Below are 27,607 nucleotides of genomic sequence, written 5' to 3' on the forward strand. Positions count from 1 at the left end.
AGTAATCCTCCTGGTACTGATCTCGGCTATTCTTGGGTATTAATCTCCCATTTTGTTACTTTATGTCCCCCAGACGAATGCAATCTTTTTATGTTTATCCCTCTCTTTCTGACTCATTTCGTTTAGCATGATACTTTCCATGTAGTACCACTTGTATGTAAATTTCATGACTTCATCTTTTCTAACAGCTACATAGTACTCCATTGTGTAGATGTACCAAAGTTTCTTTAACCAGTCATCTGTTCTTGGGCACTCAGATTTTTTCCAGATTCTGGCTATTGTGAAGAGTGCTGTAATGAACAAACAAGTGCAGATGTCACTTCAACTATACATTTTTGCCTCTCCAGGATATATTCCCAGGAGTGGTATTGCTGGGTCAAGTGGGAGCTCAATTTCTAATTTTTTGAGAATCGTCCATACTGTTTTCCAAAAGGGCTGAATGAGTCGGCATTCCCACCAACAGTGAAGGAGTGTCCCTTTCTTGCCACATCCGCGCCAGCATCAGCTGTTTTTGTTCTTTTGGATGTAGGCAAGTCTCTGAGGTGTGAGATGGTATCTCATTGTGGTTTTGATATGCATCTCCCTGATGATTAATGATGTAGAGCATTTTTTCATGTGCCTTTTTGCCATTTGGATTTCATTGCCCCATTTTTTTATACTTTTAGTTTAAAAGATTCTTTAAGCGCTATGTATTGTTTCTCAAAATAAAAAAAAATCCACTGCAAATTGTCATTTTCAAAAAGGACAAATAATCAAGAAAGGAAATTCTACTGCACAGTTCTTATTTTCATGAGGCAAAGGCTTAGGATTTTACAAGTGTTACTGCAAAAACAGGAAAGCACTAATCTTTAAGTCAACTCTTTAAAAAGAAAGTCAGATCTTTAGCTCCTTCTATGCTGCAAACAAACTAGCATTAAGAAATGTTACATAATATCCTTCAAGATCAGGACAGAGATTATTCAAGTATCAATGGCATATAAAGTGTATAAAAATCTCATCATACTAATTTCCTGTAGACATTTTCTTCCAGACAAGAAATGGCTACCGAAAAACATTATCTACCAGAATATTCTGATATAAAATAATCATTTATGTGTTTTCCCTTCCCCAAAATTCAAATCCTTTCACAAATCATTAAAGTCAATTGCCCCCGCCCCCACTCATCTATTTCGCCTTTAAATAAAAGCGATAAAGATAATTATACTAAGATCACTGAGCACTGGTTTTTAAGTATAAATTTTCAATAGATAATAAAACTACTTTAAGGCAAACACTATAGACACTGCTATCCAACAGAAAAATAATTTTTTTATAACACAAGTTATGGAGAAGAAGCCACAACTGCTCCAATGTCATGCTTGTAAAAACATTCCAAGTTCTCAAATATTACTTAATTTTATAAGGTAAAGGTAAAGACTCCCTAAATTGTATTTAATTTTAAAATGTGGGAAAAAAATTCCCTTCGAAAACAGAAGGCGATCCCAATACTAAGTTTCTGATGCTCATGTCTTTAACATTAATAAAGTCAGTCAAATATGTTTTCCAAAATTCAAGCTGCAATTAACAGCCTAAAACAGCAATATTAGTGCTCATTCAATGAAATATACTATGTATCTACTATTAGACAAAGTAAATCTCAGTTTCTTAGAATTACCATACTTCACTACACAGTCATCATATATAGGCTTTCACACTAAATTTTTTGCATAAGAGGGGTCCAATCATTAAGTGAGTCGTGTATGTGTGTGTGTGTTTGTGTGTATGTATGGTATTACTGAAAAAATAGGATGCAACAACTATGCAGTGAAATACGGTACTTCCTGCAAAAAGTGAAATGTACCAAAGCAGCATAGAAAAAGGGAATATAAACCTTCTTCGACATTAACGATTTCTCTCCTCCCCCAAAAACTGAACCAATTTTCAAATTGTTACCAATAACAAGAAGAAAGTGACAGAATAGGCTATGGCAGATATTTTATGTTATTCTTATAATAACTGCCTTTAGAATGTTTAAAATTTTAAATGCTTTTGTCTTAACTTGATATGTTAAATGACATGCACTATTTTCCACGTAAACCACAATTTCATCAATAAAAATCAATTTTAATGTATGGTGTTATATTGGTTATAAAATTAACCTTTCTTTTTGATGTTTTCTATCAATGAGATCTGATAAAAATCAGGTATTCCTTTACTAGGAAACAGAAAATACACCGGTCTAAAAAAACACTACTGAGTTACAGCCCAGAAATCTGATGATGACTGATTTTAAGGTGTTTTCATAACTATTTTTTTTCCCATTTCTGAACACTGGGGAATATATTTAAATTAAACAAAAGATTACAGCTTGTATACACTAGGATGGACCTTGTTTCTAGAATGTCCTTTGATGAATTTAAATAAATTAAAGCCAGGGGGAAAAAGGCATACTTAAGAAATGGCGGAGGGAGGTCGGGGGAGCTAATGTTCAAGAAACAGAATAATTACAAATATACATAGAAGTAATGTTAAAGAACAAAGCACTAAATTTCAAGTAAGAAACTTACTTGAAACATGAACGCAGAACAAACTATTAAAACTGACTCAGTTATCTATTAGGTACCAATTAAAAATAAGTCTTTCCATTCTTTTGTGGTATTTATTCTATTAACATCCTAAATAAGTGTCCACAAAACTGTTAACTTGCTGCATTTATTCCAAGGGAATATCTGTTAAATTAAGTCTTACTCTTGCCTGATTCAATTCTAGTTTCCACATGGACATAGTAAATAATATTATTTTACAAAACTCTGTGTTTAATAACACTATGGCTGAAAAATAAGCCAGATTTAACACATATTTAAATAAACATTAAGAAAAGAAAAGCCACAGACAGACCATCTAGTATTTTCCTCTAGTACTCTAAGTATAGAGACATGGCATAATTCTTTGTACTCAAGACAACTTTCAATTTTAAAATCCAGATAAAAGAAAACAAGTATAAATACAAACTGAAATTCTTACAAAACTGTTAATGGATCTCTAGAGGTACAACTGACATCTGGGGATTTTTTGTCAGTAAAAAATGAACTGGACACAGTAACGTGGAGACATTGAAATACTTTCTATGTTTCTACTAAAATGCACGACAACAGCGAAACACGAGTCTCTGGTTTCAGACAACATCTTACCTGATCCACTGAACTGACTGCTTCCCAGTGTTGTTGGTCTGGTTTTCCCACTATTAACAGGTGGGGAAAACATCTACAAAATAGAGCAAATGTAATTGTTAGTTCTGAAATTCTTCTAGACTTTTTGCACACAAAAGTCCAACAAGAATGATCAGTTACTTCATTTCAGAAGGAAGTTATAAGTGAAAACAGCATTCAACCTCAGAAGAGCAGAGACACCGAGTGGGTACATTTTCTAACATTACTTGGAAAGACAAGTGATATTCTTTTCTGGAAAACCTGCCACTCCAGGCAAGATTCTAAGACTTAGTGTAAATGTAAGTTTCTGTCCAGGATCTTCCCTTTAGAACCGAGTCCCAGTTCATGTACACTCCAGTCCAATACACAGACTCCTATCCAGAGAAACTACTACACCCTGGGATGATCCGTTAAAAAACAGTTAGATCAAGCAGGTATCAGTCCCCCCCGCCTCCCAAAAAGAGTTCAAAAGAAATGCAGCCCATGGGAAATTAAAGAGATTTCCACTCATATTTTTAAGTCACTCAACTGCGTCCCATATCAAAATTAACACACACATATATGCACTCTACACACGCGAGAAAGCATGGGCGCGTATCTTAGGAGTCTGCAACTCAGACGGGAAATTCTGGTCCTTGCAGCTAACATCTCCGATACCATCGACCCTACAGCATCTCGGGGAGAAAGCGGCTGAGAACGGCTCAAGAAAAAGCAAAAGCTCTCTTTCGTACTGAAATGCCAACTCCCGAATCATTCATTAAGGGGTGAGCTGGGGGGCCGCGGGGGCTTGGGCGCCTCTCTCTGCACTTTAACTGGGTGCGGGGCTGACCCCTCGGACACTGGCGTTCCCAGCCCGCACGTCCAGACGTGACATCAAAGTCCAGGTGTCCAGCTTGCGGAGCTGGACTCCCGCCCGCGCACCCCAGCTCCCGGCGGCCGCGGGTCCCCGAGCGCGGGCTCCACGCGGCGCCCGCCCGGGACCCCCGCCGCGCGCCCGCTGCTCCTCCCGGGTCGCCCCCGCGCCCCCGCCGGACGCCCGCAAGCCCTACCGCGCTGAAGTCCAGCAGGTCGCTCAGCTCCTTGTCCGTCCCGATCGCGGCCATGCGCTGCTGCTGCGGGTTCATCCTGGGCCGCTTCTGGCGGGTCCTGGGGAGCAGGGCACAGGCTGAGCGCCCGCGGCCGGGCCGGGCCCGCGACCGACCCGCCGGCGCCCACGCCCGCGCGGCCCACGCGCTCCCCGGCGCGGCGCCCGCCACTTCGCGCCGCTCCCGCAAGTTTCCCGGGGCCGGGCCGGGGGCTCCGGGCGGCCCGACCCCCCGGGCGCGGCCACAATAGAGCTGACAAGTTGCCGGGACGCGCGGCTCGCGGCGGGCCCGGCTGCCCCGCGCCTCCCCCCAGCCCGCCGCCCGCCGCCCCGCCGGCCCGCGCCTCCCCCAGCCCGCCGCCCGCCGCCCCGCCGCCCGCCCGAACAATGCGCCCGGCCGCGAGCCGAGCCCGCGCCCGCCCCGAGCCGGCGCCGAGCGGGACGCGGCCGAGCGCCGCCCGCGGGCCTGCCCGGCCCCGCCGCGCCCGCGCCCGCGCCCGCGCCCCTCGCGCGGCCCCGGCCCGCCGCGTGGGGGGCGCCCCGGGCCCGCGGCCGCCGCCCCGCCCGTACCTGCCGCCCGCGTCCACCGGCCCGGGGAAAGTTCGCTCCGGCCGCGCGCGGCGCGGGCCCCGTGGGCGCCGCGGGGCGCGGCTCTCGGCCCGCGCGGGGTCGGCTCGGGCGGGAGGCGGCGCTCGGCCTGGCCGCCTCTCCCGCGCCGCGCTGGCGTCCCCGAAGAGAACTTGCGGGGCTCCTCAGGCGGACATTTTTCTCGCTGAGGCGGCCTCAGCACCGCGCTCGCTCGGCCGCGGATCCCTCCGCGTCGGGCCGCGCCGCGCTTAACCCCTGCGTCCCCGGCCCGCGCCCGCCGCCCGCCGCCGCACCGAGACGTGGGGCCGCGCGCAGGAAGCGGGGCGGGGCCGGGCCGGCGGGGGGGGCGGGGCCGCCGCGCGGCGGGCGGACAAAGCCGGCGGGGGGGCGCGGCGTCCGGGCCCGGGCTGGCGGGGAGGGCCGGGGGCCGGCGGGGGCGCGGCGGCCGGGCCCGGGCTGGCTGCGGGACCCCGCGAGGCCCGCGACCCTCCGGGGCTGTGTGCGGGCGCGCCTGGCCGCGGTTCCCGCCGGCCAGCCAGCTGGCCGGACGCTGGGCTCGCCCCGGAGGGAGCTAGCAGCGCCGGGCTCCCGCCCCGGAGGACTCGCCCCGGGCGGCAGAAGCGCTGCCGAAGGGTCGCCGTCGCCCACCCGCCGCGCCGCGCCGCGGGGCTCCGGGGGGGCCCCGGCACGCCTCTGCAGTCACCGCCCGCCCCTCCAGCCCGGGGAGCGCTCGGCGCCGCAGGTCTGCAGAGCGGGCCGAGTCTCCGGCCGGGCCGGGCCGGGCCGGGCCCCCTTCCTTTCCCGTCGCCGGCCCGAGGCGCTGGCGGGCCAGCCCCTGGGGAAGGAACTCCAAGGAGCGAACGAAGCGACGGGGGTCTTCCCCGGAGTCCTTCCGAGCGGGACGCGGTGCGCCCGAGCCGCAGCCTGTCTCCGGACTCGGCGGGGCCCGTGGTGCAGTCCAGACCGGTAAAGCCAGGCAAAGCGAAATCAAAAGCACAGATGGAAGCAGCCGGCACCCCCAGGTCTGATGGCAGCAACGTGCTCGGCAGGGAGAAGCCACTGAGCCCGGACTTGCCAGGACACGGGCCGTGCGTTTGGGCTCTGCCGCTACCCTGCGTTATGGTGACCAGCGCCGCAGAACCGTGGCTTGGAGCAAGGATTTCAATCCCACTGTCCATGGTCGTTCCCTGTCCCTGGCGCCAGGTTCTGTCGCAGCCTCCCCAGTGCCCACTCTCTCCATGTTCTTCCCCGCTTGCCTGCTGCTGGAGCAAGTGTTTCCCTCTAAATAACAGAATTGCAACCCAAATGAAGCAGCATAGCCCCATTCCCTGCTAGTTTGATTCGCAATATTGTATGACACGATTTGGCCAAGGAGAGGGGATTTGCTGGGCACTCTGGGGAAAGGAAGGTGGCGGTTGTTTTGTTTTGTTCTTCTTCCAAGAAAGCTTCAGAGGCAACTTCTTTGAGCACTAAGATCATCAAGGACTGCCCAACGTCAGCAGGTTAAAATCCCGAGGACCTGGAGGAAAATGGGTAGAGTTTCTTTGTGCTGCTGAATTACACAGCGTTGTTCATTACACTCAGAGAATTAGAGTTTTTTGCTCTTTGTAACCTAGTGTGTTCTGAGCACCCAGATACGATAATCATTTTCAGCCAAGACCTGAACAGCAGATGGAAACTGACTAGACTTTTAAAGGCTTCTATTAAGGGGTAAGTTTCTATAAATCAGTGATATATGTTGGAGAAAGAGAAGGTATATAATTCCATCTGAAAAATTCAAACTGCTGTAAGAGAAAAGCAGGACCAGTTTCTTCTTATACTACTAATTCAGAGGAAGAACGTTCCTCTCCCCAGACCCACATTTATAAGACACATTCACCCCGCAAAGACACTGACTATGGAAGTTTTTTCCTATCTGCTGTAGCTCACACTCTAAAGCATATGTTTCTTGCTTTTCTCTTGAGAGTCAATATTTTTGTTTGTTTTTTTGTTTCTGGGCCACACCTGGCACTGCTCAGGGCTTATTCCTTGTTCCATGATTGAACCCCAGGCGTTCAAGGCAAGTGCCATGCCCACTGTACTATCACTCCAGACCCAAGATTGGGACTAACTTAGATCTTCTGTACCGGCACATATGGTGCCAAGTACATAGTAGGCACTCAGGAGACCTAGGATTAAATTGATCATTTGACATTCTAATGTGAGTCTACTTGTCATGTAGTAATGTAGTCTTTTGTTTTGTTTTTTTGCTTTTTGGGTCACACCCGGCAGTGCCCAGGGGTTACTCCTGGCTTAGCACACAGAAATTACTCCTGGTGGTGCTAAGGCCCAGGCCGGTCACATGCAAGGCAACTGCCCTACCCGCTGTACTATCGCTCGAGCCCCGTTATGAAGTCTTTTTGTGTATCATTTTAACAGGAGAGTTTTATTCCCATCAACAAATTATACAAATGCTTTTCTCATCTTTGAAAGTCAAAAAGTTTAAAACTAGTGTTTTTGTGCATCCCTTGTAACTCATTTCTCTGAGTTACTAAAAACATTTGCTGACCTTACTAGGTAAGGCTAGAAGACTTTATTTAAAAGCTCAGAGTGAAAAATCCAAATTGTACAAAGTTAGTGATGATAGTACTGTTTCTATGATTAAATCAATCAGTATAAATAAATAATACTAAAACATATTCAGAGACTATTTTTTACATCCAAGTATTAAATGCTTTTTTTGAAATTGAATCATCATAAGATATAGTTACAAAGATTCCATGTTCAAGATTCATCTGTATAATGATCTCACACCCATCCCTCCACCAGTGCACACTTTCCACCACCAGTGCCCCCAGTATATCTGCCCACCACCACCCCATCCCAGTCCTCACCCTGCCTCCATGGCAAACAATTTCCTAAATACTCTCTCTCTACTTTTGGACGTTATGTTTTGCTTGAATTTTCCCACAACCATTCAAGCCTACCTGCCAGGAACAGATGCTAGATCATTTATTGTCCATTGCTCATTTTGAATATCATGGGTGTTGTGGCCACGCACTTCTGGAGTTCTAGATTGTAAATGGTTGGGTTCCAGAGACATTTCTGTAGAGCACTAATCCATTTTGGGATTCAACTGGGTGTCTGTGGACCAGGGCTATTGGTGTGCTAAGATGGCACCCAGAGGCACATTATGGGTGTGATAGCCACGCCAACTAGCTGGCAGGGAGCTGGGGGAGACAGCCCAGCGCCTCTGCTACCATGTGGCATGGAGATTTTGTCCTAGAACCCTCATACTGGGGCCTTGCTTGTGGAAGCTCTTGTTCCCTCAGGATTCCATCTGGAGTAGACGGGGAGACTGCACCTGCTCCATCTGGGGTGCCCCAGTGAAATTAGCTCAGTATGGGCCCTGGAGAGATCTCCAGCTCTTGGTGTCTTCTGGCACTCGCTGCTGTGTCTCTGGCTTTTGATCTCTTTCAAGATTTATTTATGGGTCTCTGAAGCAAGGCCAGTAGTAGAATTTATAGGGTGGTGCTGGAATTGGTTCGTGGCGATGACTGCCAGTGCTTCCATGTGTATTGAGCAGTCGGGGGAGGTAGCCCACCCCAACTCCATGAAAGCCTGGAGATTTCAGTCACAAAACCTGCATACCTGAATTTTCAGCAGATTATATCTTGGCGAGGCCTGTCCTGAGACAGTGGAGTCAGGCTGGGGTTATGGCAGTGATTTTGGATTGTGGAAAAAAGTGGCTGCTGGGGGCTCTGCTTGGGCAGACACAGGCCAACCTGCTCACCTCTAATTTACCCCAGTCTGTTCAGCCATGCGCGGGTCCGAGATTAACTGTGGCTTTTGATCTCTTTTGAGATTTATCTATGAAATAAGGCCAATAAATGAGCTTGTATAGCTGAGCCAGAGGTGGTTTGTGGACATGGCTCCCACATACCTAACTGTTGGCCATTTAATTTCTTGGTAAACTTGGCCCCAACTTTTTTGTCTGACCAAGGGCACAGAGGCAATTTAGGGGTATCAGGAAGCCTGAAGGCACCATCAGGCTGCTGATGCACTCACCCCACAGGTACAGGTTGACCTGTTGGCGGCACCATAGCACTGTAACACTGTCTTCCCATTGCTCATCGATTTGCTCAAGCGGGCACCAGTAATGTCTCCATTGTGAGACTTTTTGTTACTGGTTTTGGCATATCGAATACACCAAGAGGACTTGTCAGGCTCTGCCATGCAAGCAGGATACTCTTGGTAGTTTGCCAGGCTCTCCGAGAGTGACAGAGGAATTGAACCCGGGTCAACAACGTGCAAGGCAAATGCCCTACTTTGTGGCACCATACCATAGTTAAATGCTTTGGTGAATTGAAAATCTCAAACCATCCCTGAGCTTTAAAAGTTCTTAATCTGGGACTGGAAAGATAGTATAGAGGGTAGGTCACTTGTCCTGCACAACACTGACCCAGGTTCAACCCCTGACACCCAGTTTGGTCCCCTGAGCCGTGCCAATGCAGGTTCCTAAGTGCAGAGCCTAGAGTAAGCACTAAGCAATGCCAACCTCCTCCATCCCACCCCCAACTCCCATCCTACACACAAAAATTGTTCTTGATCTGGACTAGGGATATATTCCAAATGGTAAAGTATATGCTTAGCATGTTTAAGGCCTTGCGTTTAAGCCCTGCTACCAAATATGCTCCCCACAACCATCCACGCAAGATGCCACCTGATACCTCCCTGGTAACCCCCAAAGATCAGTCCTCCTGAGCAATACCATGTTTGATCATGGTATGATTGAAATTCAAACATGAAAGCTTGTAACTGTATCTCATGGTGATTCAATAAGAAAGAAGGAAAGAAAGAAAGAAAGAAAGAAAGAAAGAAAGAAAGAGAGAGAGAAAGAAAGAAAGAAAGAAAGAAAGAAAGAAAGAAAGAAAGACAAGCAAGTGACGTAAGTGTTCAAGGGAGAAAACAGGCTTGAAGAGCAAGCCCATATTAACTTCTTATCACCAAGATTTATGATCATTTAGCTCCACAGCCTGTTGAAGAAAAAGGAGGTATTACTAAAATGATGATATCAAATCTGATTAAGAAGCTATTATATCCCCAGATTCCTTCCCAAATCTAAGGAGTTGGGCGAATGCCTCTCTCCTAGTCAGGTGAAACATTGCAGACTTTTCCTTTGTAGGAGTGAGTGAAAGTTCAAAAATTGAACTCTGAAGTCTCCAGGTATTTTTCAAATTTTTCCCAGATCCCACTGGCCGTGCTTTCAATTTCTGAGAAGATTAGGAAATGTGGAATCTGATCAATGATGAGGAAGAACTAAAGATAGTAACATGGGAGATTCCCCAACCATTAGTCCCAAAAGGTCACTCAACAGGAAAATCTACAGTGAACAAACCTCCATCCATTTCCTCATCTATATTCTGTTGCCCTATTCTTAAATATGAATAGGTAAAAGTCATCAAACATCTGAGGGATGCCAGTGTCATGGGAAACCTTTAGACTTTTACGAATACTTTAGCTTGGAAGGAAAGGGCTTGAAAAATGAATCAAAAGACAAAGTTAAGGAAATGTCCTTGATAGTGGAGAAAAAAGAGCACCAGAGCGAGAGGTTCACAATCTGAGAAAAGGGGGTTCCAAAAAAAATAAAAGAGAAAATAAGAAGAGGAAAATCATGAGTGGACTCATCTATGGAAAAACTTCCAGAAACTGAAGAACCAGATGAAGCTATTAAATCCAGTTTACCAAATTAAATGGGGTCACCAAATTCCCACCACAGAAGGTATATACAGGCATGTCAACAGAGTATTTGAACACACAACTTAGAAAAGACCTCAAACTTGAGACTCACAAATAAACCTCAGAAGAGAACAACATGCCACAGAGATGCCTCCAGCCCCTGCTCCAGGCTATCTCATCTGCTCCAAAAAGAGCCCAGCAGCCAAAAACCTTCAGAACGTAATTGCTGCCATGCTCAGAGTTGATCTCCACAGTCTCGGGCAAACCTCATTCATGAGGGAATCTGCTAAAAAACCTAGATATGTGGGTTTTGTAACCGAAATTTCCAGGCTTGTATGGACTTGAATGGGCAACCTCCTCCATCTCCCCATCTTTCTTGCATCTGGCAGTCACACACACAGACTGCTTCTGGTGCCATATAAGCTCATTAATGGCCCTGATCCAGAGACTCACAAATAAATCTTGGAAGACAGCAACGTTCTGCAATTGATCCAAGGTCAACATCCAGTTAAAAATTCAATTCAAGCCACACCAGCCTATTTAAAATCTTAGAATTCCTGGAGCAAAATCTTATACTCAATGTCATTGATGTGTCAAGAGTAGCATACCACATTTGATGAGGTGTAAAGTAGAAGGCAACCAATCTCAATTTTATATATCACTTGTATCATTTGTCACCCCATTGCTCATCGATTTGCTTGAGCGGGTGCCAGTAACGTCTCCATTTGTCCCAACTGCATGCTAGTGTAGCCCAATGGCATATGTTCACTCCAGGAACACGAAGAACCTCAAACTGTTCATTCAGAATTCTGAGAAGAAGTCTGACTGTCTCATAGGTGGGCAGCCAGGTGTTCTTTGACATCCTGGGGAATTCAGTCAGTAACAGATCTAGTCCAGTGGTTGTCTCTAAATCTCATTACGTGTCTTCCCCATCTGATTTTTGATGCCTTGGCAAACAAAACAGCATCCCTTATTTTTGATCGTCGACGGAGGTCAGAACTCTGTATTCCTTCTCTCACTTGAGTGAAACGTGATATTCCAAGCATAGCTCTTTCTTTTTTCTTTTTTTTTAATTTTATTGAATTTTATTGAATCACTGTGGGATAGTTACAAGCTTTCATGTTTGGGTTACAATCACACAATGATCAAACACCCGTCCCTCCACCAGTACACATTCACCACCACCACCAATATCCCCAGTATACCCCCCCCCTTTCCCAACCTCCCCCTGCCTCCATGGCAGACAATATTCCCCATACTCTCTTTCTACTTTTGGGCATAATTCTTTTGATTCCTCTTTGGGACACCTGAATAGCATTATTATCTTGTTTTCATAGGGTCTAGGTCTCTGAGGCATATGTTAGTGCAGGAAGAACAGTGGAGTTGAAAGGACGTGCCAGGAGCCGAAGGTTCTTCGTCCTCTTAACAACTTCTTCAATGCTTTTGAAGGCATTCCATGCTGCTCTCTTCTTCCTGCACAGCTCAGGTGCCAGGTCATTGGTCATGTTGAGTTCTCTACCTAGGTACATATAACTGCTGCATTCGGAGATGTTCGTTCTGTTGATAGCAAAGGAAACATCAGGAATGAGTCCATTTCTCATGAACATTGTCTTTGTGAGATTCAGCTGCAGTCCAACCTTTCCACACTCAAGGTCAAAGTCAGCCAGCATTGGTGCCAATTGGCTGATGTTTGGTATTATTAGAACACTGTCATCAACGAAGCAGAGATGGTGTAGTGGCTGACCGTCCATCTTCACTCCCATACCTTCCCATTCCAGCCTTCACATGATGTTCTCGAAGATGGCACTGAAGAGTTTTGGTGAAATGGTATCGCCCTGCCAAACTCCTCTCTTTATGTTGATGATTACCTTCCTTGTAGAATGGTGAGATCCTGGTGGTGAATCTGTAATAAAGCTCATGGAGGATCCTAATGTACTGAGTTTGAATGCCCTGTTTGGCTAGGGATTCAATGGCCACTTCAGTCTCAAGAGAATCAAAGGCCTTCTTTAAATTGATGAATGTTAGACAGAGAGGCATCTTGAATTCTCACGAAACCTCAATGAGCTTGGTTCACTGTCTCTGTCACTGTCCTCCCGTTGTCCATCGATTTTCTCAAGTGGGCCCAGTAACGTCTCCATCATGAGACTTTGTTGTTACTGTGTTTGGCATATTGAACACATCACAGGTAGCTTGCCAGGCTTTGCCATGAGGGCGAGATACTCTCGGTAGCTTACCGGGCTCTCCGAGAGGGCTGGAGGAATCGAACTCAGGTCAGCCATGTTGGCTGCGTGCAAGGCAAACACCCTACCCGCTGTGCTATCATTCCAGCCATGAGTTTGGTTACCATGTGGATATGGTCAATCGTGCTGAATCCTTTTTGAAACCCGGCTTGCTTACATGGTTGTCTTTCATCTAGTGTTCTGCCAATCCTATTCAGAATGACTCGAGTGAGTAACTTGTAGATGATGGACAACAGGCAGATTGGGTAATCATTGCCGATGTTGTGGATGTCTCCCTTCTTGTATAACAGAACAGTCCTGCTGGTTTTCCACTGGGACGGAACCTTGCATTCAGACAGGTAGCAAGTGAAGGGGAGCCAGTGTATTGATGAGTACTGGTGGCAGATTCTTCAGGTGTTTGGGTCTGACCTTGTCTGGACCGGGTGCTGTACACTTCTATACTGATGAAATGGCGTGTTGGATTTCAGAAGAGAGAACGCTGGGAACAATATATCCATCCTGTGGAATTTTGTATGTGGGCAGGTGGACACGGCTATTAAAGAGATCAGAGTAGAAGTCATGGATTAACCTTTTCCATTGCCCTTCTGGAAAATGTGATAGATCCATCAGGACGCTGGAGGGCAGTCATCTTGGTCTTGTAGTTGGCAAAGGACAGGCAGGTGTTGCGAATACTTTTCCCGGCTTCTGCCTCATTGGCCAACACTGCTTCTCTTCTTTCTTTGAGGTCTTCCTTTATCACTTCTCTGCACAGCTTTGTCCACTTGTGATTGCCTGAGGCTCACGCCAAACCACATTGATGAATGAGCTCGAGAGTTTCCAAAGACAGGCGTCTTTTTGTGGCTTTCTCACTCTTAGCATTCCTCACACAATCATGGAGGTGCTGAACCAGTTGATCATATTCCTCGTTGATGTTGTCAATGACGGCATCTTCCTATATTGCTGCAATAGTGCCAAAGAACTCCCAGTTGGTGGTCGTTCTGGGAGTTCTCTTCTTAAACTTTGCAATCCTTTCTCCCCGTTTTCCCCGTTTCATGAAGTAGAATTTCACATGAAGGAGATGGTGGTCTGATCCTGTTTTGGGACAACAGTGACATCAGTCAGTCAGACAAAACTGTCAGTTGAATATGATGTGGTCAATTTCATTGTGGAACTGTCCACCTGGAGACTCCCATGTCCAACATTTAGGTTCGGCCTTCTGGAACTGTGAGTTGCCGTGGATGGTCTTGGTTAACATAATGAACTCAGACAGTCTCTCACCCTGTTCGTTCCATTATAGGCCGTGGGTTCCAGTGTGGAGTTCTTCGAGTGACCTCTTTGGTCCTATCTTGGCGTTAAAATTACTGACATGAACTTGTAGTAGGCGTGGTCTTCTATATAGAACTTCTCCAGCTCCGTGAGAACTTCTCAATTTCTTCTTCATTGTAGTTGGATGTTGGTGTACAGATAACGAAGATAGAAACTGCTGTCAATGAGCCATATCTATTAAAACGTAAGCATCAATTTGGGTTGTTAGGCATTCAAATGAATCAATGCTCATGGCCAAGTTCGTGTTGACGAGTTCACAGACACCACCAACGTCTCTACTGTCGCATGTTTGAAGGAACAGTTCTTCTCTATTGTCGAAAACGGCATGATGTGATTGATGCCTTCTCGTCTTGATCAATCCATTGATGTCATACTTGATCTTCTGCACTTGCACCATCACGTCCTTGATGGATACTTATGATGCCAGTGTATGTATGTTAAAAGTACAGACAGTCGTTTTAGTCCTTCTTCGTTTTGGCAGCCTAGTTGCACCATCACGTCCTCAATGGATGCTTCTGATGCCAGTGTATGTGTGTTAAAAGTACAGACAGTCATTTTAGTCCTTCTTCGTTTTGGCAGCCTAGTTCAGCCCTGAGATTTTAGCAGCCTCTCCTTGCTCATCCTTCTCAACACTGCCATATTGGGGGCTCTTCCAGGGTCAGAGGAATGAGGCCCATTTTTGTTACTGTTTTTGACATATCGAATACACCACGGGTAGCTTGGCAGGCTCTGCCATGTGGGTGGCATGTTGTGTTATATATATATATATATATATATATATATATACATACATATATATACACACACACACAAGGCTCAACCTTTAACAACATGATGTTAGTGATCTCTTATACAAGGGCTTAATGACTACAGAGTGAGCTACAAAAACCTTCACACACTTTCCTCTAAGGAAACTTTTTTGAATCATTTTTAGCAGATTATTTATAACAAGCAATACAAAGTAAATTATTTAGGTCTTGGGGCTGAAGAGATAGCACAGCAGGTAGGGTATTTGCCTTGCACACAGCCAACCTAGGTTCGATTCCCAGCATCCCATATGGTCCCCTGAGCACCACCACGAGTAATTCCTGAGTGCAGAGCCAGGAGTAACCCCTGTGCATCGCCAGGTGTGACCCAAAAAGTTAAAAAAAATTTAGATCTTTCTTTGGGGGCAAGCTTTGGGTGGGAAGGTGTAATGGTGTGGGATTGTCATTGTTGGAATATTGAATGTAATAAATTATTTTGAACAACTTTATAAAAATAAAATAAAATTAATCAAAAATAAAAAGACCTTGGCCTGGAGCAATAGTACAGCAAGTGGGTAGGGCATTAACCTTGCACGCGGTCAACCTGAGTTCAACCCCCAAGCACTGCCAGCAGTAATTCCGGAGTACAGAGCCAGGAGTAACCCCTGAGCATCATTGGGTATGACCCAAAAAGGGGAAAAAAGACCTCAAAATTCTAAAAAGGACACTAAATGGGAGAAATATAAAATGCTGATGACTAAAAACCAAAGTGGCATTCCTTGTTCAACAATAATCTGAGTTAGCCTAGTAATAAAATCTCTTGACTTGCAAGCCTAAGGGCAGTGAGAGCAGGAGTTCAGTCCCCAGCACTAAGCCACACATCCATGTATGATCCAACAGCTCTGCTATTTGTTGTTGTGACAAGGGACCCCAAGCATGTAAGCCCCAGCAGGTGCTCCAGCCAAAATGTGTGCAAAGACCATAACAAAATAGTGTGATGTCTGATCATGTCAACCAAAAAGGGAAGGGGGGAAAACATTGTTCTTAAATGCTAGAAGCCAGAGGGTAATGGAAGAAGAAGTTTAGACATTATTAAATGTACACATATGTATATATACTATATATACATATATATGCATATTCATGCTAATATGAGTCCTAGACATTTAGCCAAAGATATAAAAACACTGATTCAAAAAGGATACTTTGTTCTCTTATGTTCATAGCAACAGACAATACACATAATTAACCTAAATATCCATCAATGGATAAAGAACTGCTGCATTTATACTCACTGAAACACTCCTTAGGCAATGGCTTGAGTTCATTAAGTAAAAAAGTGAGCTACAAGATACAACACGTTAGCAATGACTGGAGCTGCCTTTCTGTCATTTGGTTGTTGGGTTTTGTTTTGTTTTGTTTTTGTTTTTGTTTTTTTGTTGGGGGGGTGGTCTTTGTTGTTGCAAAATCCATACCCAGTTTTGCTCCAGAGGTCACCAGAGTCCTACGCAGTGCAGTAGTGTAAAGGAATGGGAGTGACACGTGTTCTGGGCATCAAATCCAGTTTCTCACAGAAGAAAAACATATGCACTGCTTCTGCAACTACCTCCTCAGTCCCTGTATTTTTTTTTATTTATAAAGCTATTGCTGTCAGACCTACTATTCTTTATAGATATTAGTTGCAAATATTTTCACTTCTAATTTGTCTTTTTGGGGGAAAATACACCCATGATATTCAAGGGTTACTCCTGACTCTGCACTCAGAAATAGCTCCTGGTGGCCTTGGGGAACCATATGAAATGACAGAGACTGAACCCAGGTTGGCCACATGCAAGGCAAACACCCTACCCACTGTACTGTCTCTCTGCGCCCCACCTATCTGTCTTTTTATTTAAAACTGCATTATGAAGTACAATGTTTCATTCTCTATGAACATCTGAGGGCATCAATAAGGATCTATCTCCCTTTGCTATTATAAATAAGAAAACTCAATAATTTTTTTGTACTTTTGGTGTTTAAATATACAAACTGTCTGAAGTTCATGTTGGTGTCAGATGTGAGGTGGAGTCTGAGAGAACATTGCCATGGTAGAGCACATGCCCAGGATGCCTAATGCTCTGAGTCTGAGCCCCACAAGCAAGGCCTGTAGCTCTAGTGGGTCCTATGCCCAAATACTGAGTACATAGGCATAGCATTGTTGGAGTGACCACTTCCAAGTTGCTTGGATGGCCCTGTAATGAAAAAAATTTAGAACTAAAAAAAAGTGAAGCAGGAGTTCAGTTCACTATCAATGGGCTCTACAACTGTACCCAAACACACACTGCAGCAGTGTTCTGAGTCCATATCTTCTTGATCACTTGATCCCCCGTTATTCATCGATTTACTTGAGCGGGTGCCAGTAATGTCTCCATTCGTCCCTGTTGCATGCTAGCATAGCCCAATGGCATCTGTTCGTTCTAGGAACATACAGAGCCTCAAACCGATCATTCAGGGTCTTGATGAAGTCTGACCATCTTGTAGGTGGGCGTCCACGCGATCTTTTGACGTCCCGTGGAATCCAGTCAGTTAATGGCTCTAGTCCAGTGGTTGTCTGTAAACCTCATTATGTGTCCAGCCCATCTGATTTTTGATGCCTTGGCAAATGAGACAGTGTCCCTGATTCTTGAGCGTTGACGGAGATCAGAACTCCGGATTCTATCTCTCATTTGAGTGAATTGTGATATTCCAAGCATAGCTCTTTCGATTCCTCTTTGAGAGATCCGAATAGCATTCTCATCCTGTTTTCGTAGGGCCCAGGTCTCTGAGGCATATGTTAATGCAGAAAGAAGAGTGGAATCGAAGAGATGTATTCGCAGCTGGAAGTTCTTTGTCCTCTTAGTTATTTCTTCAACGCTCTTGAAGGCATTCCAAGCCGCTCTCTTCCTGCTGCGTAACTCAGGTGCCAGGTCATTTATCATGTTGATTTCTCGACCTAGGTGTATATATAACTGTTGCATTCGGAGATAGTGGTTCCGTTGAGAGCGAATGGAGCGTCAGGAACGAGGCTGTTTCTCATAAACATTGTCTTTGTAAGATTCAGCTGTAGTCCGACCTTTCCACACTCACGGTTGAAGTCGGTCAGCATTTGTGCCACTTGGCTGATGTTTGGTGTTACTAGAACGATGTCATCAGCAAAGCGGAGGTGGTGTAGTTGCCGACCATCTATCTTCACTCCCATTTCTATCTTCACTCCCTATGTCCATATCTATAGGATAATATTGGTTAGCCCTTCCTTCCTGGCCACTAGGAGCTTGTGTTTGTTGATTGCCCTCCAACCTGTCAATTACCTTTGTCTCCTGATCAGATTCTGACTTGTAAATATTGTCTTTTTTTTCTCCTTAATGTTCTTTGCATGGTTGGTTATTTCACAGCAACTGATTTTTGTATGGATACAGGAAGACAGTTAAAAAGACAAGCCCGTGGCTTGGGATTTGATTGACTCTAGATAATATTATGTGCTGGACATCTGCTCTCTCAACTTAAGCCTCAGTTGCCCTTACTTCCTAGATCTCCCTAAGCAGCATTCCAACGAGGGACTGGATGGACCCAGGGCAAGCGGTGAGCTAGCTATCCTGGCATCGAAATGGGTCTGGCCAAAGTGCCCTGATGCTTAACTATAAGTTAAGAGTTTGGTCATGGAAAAATTCTGTAATGATCCAAAAAGTAATAACTATATTTGAGCCCTGCTGGGGTTAGGAATGATTAACCCAGCCTGAGCACTGTAGTCTGAATTTGTGGTGAGAAGTCCCCAGAAGAGTCACCCTACAAGCCTAAAAGTGTCTATTTCTGTGTCCATACAGAATGGTAAATATTAGGAAGTAGAAATAAAGATGTGAATCAAGGGACTAGAGCAATAGCACAGTGGGTAGGGTGTTTGCCTTGCACGTGGCTGTCCGGGGTTCGAGTCCCAGCATCCCATATGGCCCCCTGAGCATCACCAGGGGTAATTCCTGAGTGCAGAGCAAGGAGCGACCTCTGTTCATCGCTGGGTGTGACCCCAAAAAAGAAAAAAAAATGTTAATCAAGTTGCAGGTCTAAGGAGAGGAGAAACACACGTTAAGGGCTGATTTATGCCCTCGTGGGCTGCAGGTGGTCAGGAAGACTGGAAAAACACTTTGATTATGTTTTCTGTGTGGGAGCATGGTTGGGAGGGCATGGTGAGAGAGAAGAAAAAGAGCAGCTGGGAGGAGAGAAGGAGAGAAGAGAGAAGGAAGCACAGAGAGAGACAGAAAGGACTAGATCGAGTGAGACAGAGAGTTTAAGGAAGATTGAGGAAAAGACAGAGAGAGACAGAGAGAAGAAGAGACAGAGTTAGAAGAGAACGTTGCGAGTTAGAGAGAAGGCTGAGAGCTGAGAGTAAGAGTGGCTGGGGAGATTGGAGAGGAGTCACGGAGAGCGTTGCAGAGTGAGTTAGAGAGAGGGTTGGAGAGAGCTGGGAGAGATGAGAGACTGAATAAACAGCAACTACTCAGCAACGAGCGTTGCCCTTGTTCTTCCTCGCCCATCCAAGGCAATAGCTGTCCCGGTGGAGAAGTGGCTCTGAGAGCACCGAAGGCAGGCGGCAAGAGAGAGCCGCTTAGAGAGCCTGCGAACATCCTTTCATGTGTAATCCCCGCTCTCTCACCCAGGCGAAAAGCTTCAGCCCCGGCAGACCAGGGGTCAAAAAAAGAAATTTTACACCTATCTATACAGTTGTTTGGAGGGCAAGTTACCGAGAGTGTCCCGCCTGCATGGCCGAGCCTGGCAAGCTCCTCATGGAGTATACGATATGCCAAAAACAGTAACAAGTCTCACATTGGAGACGTTACTGGTGTCCACTCAAGCAAATCCATGAACAGCGGGAGAACAGTGCTACAGTGCTATACAGTTGATCCTACGGATATGCAGGGGACTGATTCCAGAACAACCCTTCCCTCCCAATACCAAATTCTTGATGCTCTTGGCTCTTATATAAATGGTATGGTATATAAACTAGACATTGACTTGCATATACTTTAAATCATCTTTAGATTACTTAAAATACCCAAGAAATACTGTCATGCAGCCAAGCCCGGTTGAGTTTCACTGCTAATTCACTGCAGCATCAAGAGCCTGATCAGCCCTGCAGACTGGAGCTTGCACATTGAACCACTGGTGAGGTAGCTGAGAATTGCTGAGAGGGCACTGTGAGCACCACTTGCAAAGCCAAACAAAAACAAACAAACAAACAAAAACAATTTAACACAATGTAGATTCTTGTTATTCTGTGTTGTTTAAAGAATGGTGACAAGGGAAAAAGAGTCTGCATCTACTCAGTACAACGTATCCACAAATATAACTCCATATTCTAGACTCTCTACCTGATATTGGTAGAATCCAAATATATAAACTCTGTGTATACCAAGCAACCACTGTGCTTAATCAGTAAGGAATGAAAGTGGGGAGTGAAAGAAAAATGAGCATCATGAGAAGAACTCTAAGCTTAAAAGTTAAGATGTTATAACGATGATATTCTTGTTGCTTATAACAATCTCAACCTTCAGCAACTAGAAAGACACACTGGTGTTTGGAATTAATACAACTCTCAGCTATCACTTTAAGAAGAACCATCCTTGGGGATTGAAGCAATAATTAGCACAGTGGGTAGGGCACTTACCTTGTACACAGTCAATCTGGATTCTATCCCGGCATTTCATATGGTCCCCTGTGTACCACCGGGAGTATTCCCAAGTGCAGAGCCAGGAATTAACCCTGAGCATCTCTGGATGTAGCAGAAGAGGAAAAGGTAGAATAAGAAGAAGAAAAAAAGAATCAGTTCACTATTTTGATCATTTTTTGTCTTCTAGTTTTTAGGTTTCTATCTGTAGCAGTTTTACTTGGTTGATGTAAGGTAACATTCATGACATTTGTTTAAATCTGTTGAAAAAAAAAGAGAAAAGAAAAACCTTTTTTTCTTTTTTATCTCATTTATTTTGAAAATAATCCTTACTTTGTGTGTATATCTTGTACTAAATGAGTGAGTTGACTTTCTTCACGCCATTATGAACACATATGGTAGGACCTATTTACCTTTAAAAATCTATCAATACCTTTCAGTATCAATATTGCAAACCACAATGCACAAAAGGAGAGAAAGAGGTGGGGATATTATTTATATATATATAAATATATAAAGAAAGAGAGAAGAAAAGCACCTGCCATAGAGGCAGGCAGGGGGTAGGGGACTGTGGGTGATGGGAAGGAACCTGGGGACGCTGGTACTGGGAAATGTACACTGGTAGAGGGATGGGTGTTGGAATACTGCGTGACTGAAATTCAATCATGAACAGTTTTTTAATGGTCTATCTCACAGTGATTCAATAAAAAGTTAAAAAAATAAATAAATGAAAAGCTATCAATACCTGAAGCTTCCAGAAGGAAAGAGATTTTTTTTGTTTGTTTTTAGGGTCACACCTGGTGATGCTCAGGGGTTACTCCTGGCTCTGCACTCAGGAATTTCTTCTGGAAGGCTCAAGTTACCTTGTAAGGGTACTGGGGATTGAACCCAGGTAAGCCATGTGCAAGGCAAATGCCCTACCTGCTGTACTATCGCTCTGGCTCCCACGAGATTGGTTTAAAATATATGAAAAAAACAGAGCCAGACCTCGCTGACATTTTCATGGGAGTCAGAAAATTCTTTCTGGTTTTTATTAACTACTCTTGTGACCTCACCTCACTTCTTTCTGAGACTAGGTAGGTCATTATCACTTAAAACAATGGTTTCCATAGTATGGTTCCTGGACTTTGTCAAGTCTCATAAAGGAAAAGGTAAAGGCCCTCTCGTTGATCGTCGATTTGCTCGAGCGGGCCCAGTAACGTCTCCATTGGAGACTTTGTTGTTACTGTGTCTGGCATATCGAATACTCTCGGTAGCTTGCCGGGCTCTCCGAGAGGGGCGGAGGAATCGAACTCCGGTCGGCCATGTTGGCCGCGTGTAAGGCGAACGCCCTACCCGCTGTGCTATCGCTCCCGCCCAGCGGCAGTCAAGTCTCATATGGCAACTAATTAGAAATGCAAAATATTAGCTCCATCAGAGACTGCAGAGTGAACTTCCTTCCAAGAAACTCTGATGACAGATAATTTTTCTTGGCAAGTCTCCTTGCAATTCTGATACACACTAAAGTTTGAGAAACAGTGTCTTAGAGTAGTGTGCTCCTTAATGCCTCAGGATCATAAAGACAAACATGAATTAGGGTTGCTACAGTATCTTCATCTTGAATACATAATGTACTTACTAGGTTAGAGCAATGCTGCAATGCTGAAATAAATTAATGAGATACAGAAATAACAGAGTAGGGTAGGGTACTTGCCTAGCATGTAATTGACCTGGCTGCAATCCCTGGTACCCCATATTGTCCCCTGAAACCCTGGACTAATCCCTGAGTGCGGAGCCAGGATAAAGTCCTGAGCGGGGGAGGGGGGGGGCAAAACTCAGAACCAAAAAAAGAAATAAAGTAACAATTTTTATATAGTTGCTACAAGCAAAAGCTATGCTTCACAGTGGGCTGGAGAGATGGTTCAGGGGTTAAGGTGCTTGCCTTGCACACTCAGTTAGATCCCTGCCACTGCATATGGACGGTCTCCTGACTACCCAGGAGAGACACTTGAGTTCAGAGAGAGGCAGGAATAGCCCCTGTGCATTGTCACATGTGGCCCCAACCCCAAAACAAAACATGCAAGCAAATGTTATGGCTCATGAAAAGACCAGCCAAAAAAGACCATTCTGACCTCACATTCAGTTCTCACCAAACGTCAGAACTCACAGGTCTTCTTATAAGCCATTGTTATCATAGGCTAATTCAGCTTATTGTAGTCCATTTGTTGTTAATTTTGACTGTCAAAGACTACAAGTTCTGCTGTATTCACAGTTTCTTAGATGTACGAGCTCCTCCTAGTAAAGGCTGCAGAGTATTTCCTGTTTATTAATTAATAACTATCTTTTCTCAACTGTCAATATTACCTTAGTAATTATTTATTAATTAAATGAGACATTCTATTTCCTGTGGCAGTTGCCTCATCTTGAGTGTGTTCCCCTGGGTCATTTGATAAAGAAAATTGATTGGTTTTGATTGGATGATTTAGATTGCACTTAATTACCCACACTTTCATTTGAGATGAGTTAGGAACAATTGTTCTCATATGCTGCAGAAATATTTTATTGGAGACCATCTGTTGAATTTTTCATTTCTCTGCACTAGCATTTTTATGCAATTGTACATTAAATTTTGGTGATTGGCACAGTCTTTCTAAATCCTAAATGTCTTACTATAGTTTTACCAATTTCATTTGCATTGTCAGCCCACGGGACTATTTTGTTTGTCTCTAATCTTTAAGCATATTACCTTAGGCTTTTATCTATATTCAGCAGAATAATAAAAGAATGTCATTGACTATTTAGAAAATGTTTTATTTCCTTTGGAAGTAAAATTAGAAACCAAATTGGGGAAAATACTAGGTGAAACTGGCTCATTATTCCCAGGTCTGTGACAGCCTTATTCTGTCCTGTTATGAATAGACTGATTGCTCTTTCCATCTTGATTTAACTCTGATTTTTTGTTTTGTTTTTATTTGGTCTGGTTTTGGGCCATACTCAGTGGTCTTCAGGGCCTAATCCTGGCTCTGTATGCAGGGATAACTCCCAGCAGTGCTCGGAGGACCAGATAGAGTACCAAGGATTGAACTCTTTTCTTTAAAGTATGCTTGATGGGATTTAAAATATGAAAGATATAAGTATTCTTTGCTTCCTGAATTTCTAGAGTTGCATTTAGTCTATAAATACAAATTGAGCTAAAATGGAAAAAAAGTGAAAATAAAAGTATTGATAACCAGTAAGACATATTTTCATTTTCTTCACTAACATTTTTTTATTTGATCAAGTAATTTAGTATTTCGTTTCTCTTTTAAACAATGCAGTTTTCTTGATATGTAACTACATTACATTCATTTGTTGGATAAAGTGTTTTGATTATCCAAGGTTTTCTGGTGAGCTCCGGAAGAACAGAAACAGAAACACTAATCTATAAAATTAAAAAAATAAAATACAACAACTCTAACTTGGCTCTCCCAAAGTGCTCCTGTATTGACCTGTGTGACTGTCAGTCACACTTGAATGGAGCTCACGATGCTAATGAAACCAAGATCATAGGTTTCTCCCCAGAGGATCTGTTAACTTCTCTCAGAGAAGCAGAGGCCTCCTCACTACTGATTAGTCTTCCACTCCTGCCCATTTCAAAAGCAATGGTCCCAGAGGAACAATGAATAAGAATCTAGCTGACCCATCAATATCATATCTGCATTCATGTTTTTCTCCCTTTGTAGAACTGAATTAGAGTGAGAAATACGGATAGAACTTAAAGAACTTTGTAACATTAGATGATAAGCAAGAACTAAATGGGTTAGAAAGAGGGAAGTAATTCTGTGCACTTATATTACAAACTTCAAACAGAGACCATTCTCTAAGCACAGTTTTATGACCTAGTTATTTTGTGGAAAATTGTAAACATGTATGCACTGCACTGTACTGCACTGTACTCTCCTCCCATTGCTTATTGATTTGCTCAAGCGGGCCCAGTAATGTCTCCATTGTGAGACTTGTTACTGTGTTTGGCATATGGAATACGTCACAGGTAGCTTGCCAGGCTTTGCTGTTCGGGAGAAATACTCTAGGTAGTTTGCCGAGGAATCGAACCCGGCTGAGCCGGGTCGGCGGCTTGCAAGGCTTGCCCTACCACTGTGCTATCGCTCCAGCCCAAACATGTATGAAAGTAGAAAAAAATAGTATGATAATCCCTTCCCCACCACCTTGAACTTATCACCCAATTTCAACCATAATACGCTCTTGTTCACATTCATTGGAAATAATTATTAAGGCATGTCACCCACAAATAGTTCAGCAGTTATACATAAAGGTCTGGAGCCATAATGCAGCAGGTAGGGCATTTGCCTTGCATGCTGCCAATCTGGGTTTGATCCTCAGCACCCCATAAAGTCCCCTGAGCCCACCAGGAGAGAACCCTGCGTGCTGAGTCAGGAGTAAGCCCTGAGCACAATTGAGTGTGCTCCCCCAGGAAAATAATAAAATAAAAGATAAGTATGTGTCTAAATAATATAAGAACAACATCAGTATCACATCTACAGTGCTTTATATATTATGCTTTACTATCATAAAAATATTCAGTTATTATTCACAGTTATCCCTATTGTTCTACAATAACTTTTATTATGGTAAATTTGTTTAAATTAGTATCTAAATTAGTCAGCATAGCGAAGTATTTTGTGTTAAGTTTTTCAGTGACTCTCCATCTTCTTCTCTTTCAATTGAATTGTTGAAGCAAAATGTGTTCTTAGGGAGGCTAGAGTGATAGCACAGTGGGTAGGGTATTTGCCTTGCATGCAGCCCGAACTGGGTTTGATTCCCAGCATCCCATATGGTCCCCTGAGCACAGCCAGGAGTAATTCCTGAGTGCATGAGCCAGGAGTCACCCCTGTGCATCGCTGGGTGTGACCCAAAAAGAAAAAAAAACCCAAAAATGTGTTCTTAATCCTAAAGGATTTTCATAATCTGGATTTTCTAACTGTAAACACCTGCTGTTATTTTGTGTGTTTCTTTATCTCCTGTATTTCTTCTTAACAATCATTAAAAGAAATTAAGAAATTAACTTTTATACATATAAAGGGCAGATAAAATTCTAGTTTGATTTTTGGAAAGAATATTTCATATATGTTTGTCATGTTGACCTCTCGACCTAGGTACACATAGCTGTTGCATTCGGAGATGGTCGTTCCGTTGAGAGCGAATGGGGCGTCAGGAATGAGGCTGTTTCTCATTAACATTGTCTTCGTAAGATTCAGCTGTAGTCCTACCTTTCCACACTCCCGGTCAAAGTCGGCCAGCATTTGTGCCGCTTGGCTGATGTTTGGTGTTATTAAAACAATGTCATCAGCAAAGCGGAGGTGGTGTAGTTGTCGACCATCTATCTTCACTCCCATTCCTTCCCATTCCAGTCGTCGCATGATGTTCTCGAGGGTGGCACTGAAGAGTTTCGGTGAAATGGTATCACCCTGCCGCACCCCTCTCTTGACATCAACGATCACTTCTTTGTAGAATGGTGAGATCCTGGTAGTGAATCCGCAATACAGCTCACGGACGATCCTGATGTATTGGGCTTGAATGCTCTGATTGGCTAGGGCTTCAATGACCGCTTCTGTCTCAACAGAATCAAAGGCAAATGACCTGGCACCCGAGCTGCGCAGGAGGAAGAGAGCGGCTTGGAACGCCTTCAAGAACGTCGAAGAAATAGCTAAGAGGACAAAGAACCTCCGGCTCCAGGCACATCTCTTTGATTTCACTGTTCTTCCTGCATTAACATTTGCCTCAGAGACCCGGGCCCTACGCAAACAAGATGAGAACGCTATTCAGGTCTCCCAAAGAAGAATAGAAAGAGCTACGCTTGGAATATCATGTTTCACTCAAATGAGAGAAAGAATCCAGAGTTCTGACATCCGTCGACGATCAAGAATCAGGGACGCTGTCTCATTTGCCAAGGTGTCAAAAATCAGATGGGCTGGTCACGTAATGAGATTTAAAGACAACCGCTGGACTAGAGCTGTTACCGACTGGATTCCACGGGATGTCAAAAGACCGCGTGGCCGCCCACCTACCAGATGGTCAGACTTCTTCGTCAAGATCATGAACGATCGGTTTGAGGCCCTTCATGTTCCCGGAGCGAACAGATGCCATTGGGCTACACTAGCACGCGAGAGGGACAAATGGAGACGTTACTGGTGCCCGCTCGAGCAAATCGACAACTAACGGGAAGTTAAGTGAGTGATTAAGTGATTTCATATATGATATAATATACAAGTAATGTTTGTTTTTCCTTTTGTGAAGTTAGTTACCAATGATGATCATTTTCTGGCTGCATTACTTCATAAAACAATATGGTCAGAGGAAGTTCAACAGTAGAGCACTTGTCTTCTGTATGCCCTGGTTTCTATCCCTGGTATTACAAATAGATTGCAGTGATAATGTGCTATTGTTTCTGCACAATTATTAACAGTACTATAAAGAGTAACCTTTTTTCAGGACTGGAGAGATAGTACAGGAGATAAGACACTTGTTTTTGCATGTGATTGCAGAGGTCACAGCTCTGATTCAAATCCCCAACACTATATAGGGTCCTCTGAGCACCACTGAGATACACTCCTGAGTTAGAGCTGGGAACAACCCCTGAGTACTGTCAGGTGTGGCCCAAATCCCACTCCACAGAGTAACTTTCTCTCATCAATAATCAGGTTACCCTGAAGTAATATTTGTGTATGAAAAGTGATATAAATGCTTGGTGTTTTTTTGTTGTTTTTTTAAAATCAATTTTCAAAATAGTCTGTTGGTTTCTGTATATTTACATTAAATGTACTTCTGTTCTGAATCAACTCAAATTATCTCCTTTGATCAATGAGACCATCTTTTAGCCTAGCTCCTAAGTCCTTTTTGATATGATCCAGAAGTCTACATTTTTGGTATGCCAAGATGTACCAGGATTATTTAATTTCCTGTTCCTGTCCTAAACTCAGTCCAAGAAGTCCCAGAAAAAATGATTTTTAATGGCTACATCTTATGCATATATCATTATTTATTTAACCAGTTCACTATTTGGGAACATTAATAATTTAAAGCATTTT

General features: G+C 44.2%; 1 protein-coding gene across 4 annotated transcripts in view; it reads right to left on the reverse strand.

Moving 5' to 3' along the window:
• Positions 1 to 4,967, reverse strand: part of TCF12 (transcription factor 12) — a 321,390-nt gene extending 316,423 nt beyond the window's left edge. For 2 of the 4 annotated variants that reach the window (XM_056130729.1, XM_056130728.1), the window contains exons 1-3: positions 4,843 to 4,963; positions 4,238 to 4,334; positions 3,171 to 3,243 (exon numbers count right to left, since the gene is read on the reverse strand). In XM_056130729.1, the coding sequence (XP_055986704.1) occupies positions 3,171 to 3,243; positions 4,238 to 4,312 (148 nt within the window). In that variant the 5' untranslated portion in view covers positions 4,313 to 4,334; positions 4,843 to 4,963. Of the gene's footprint in view, positions 1 to 3,170; positions 3,244 to 4,237; positions 4,335 to 4,842 lie in introns of those variants that run through there. The other 2 variants (XM_056130730.1, XM_056130731.1) reach the window with 2 other exon arrangements.
• Positions 4,968 to 27,607: the final 22,640 nt, after the last annotated feature.

Source organism: Sorex fumeus, unplaced genomic scaffold (assembly GCF_029834395.1).
Source record: "Sorex fumeus unplaced genomic scaffold, SorFum_2.1 ptg000081l, whole genome shotgun sequence".
NCBI lineage: Eukaryota > Metazoa > Chordata > Mammalia > Eulipotyphla > Soricidae > Sorex > Sorex fumeus.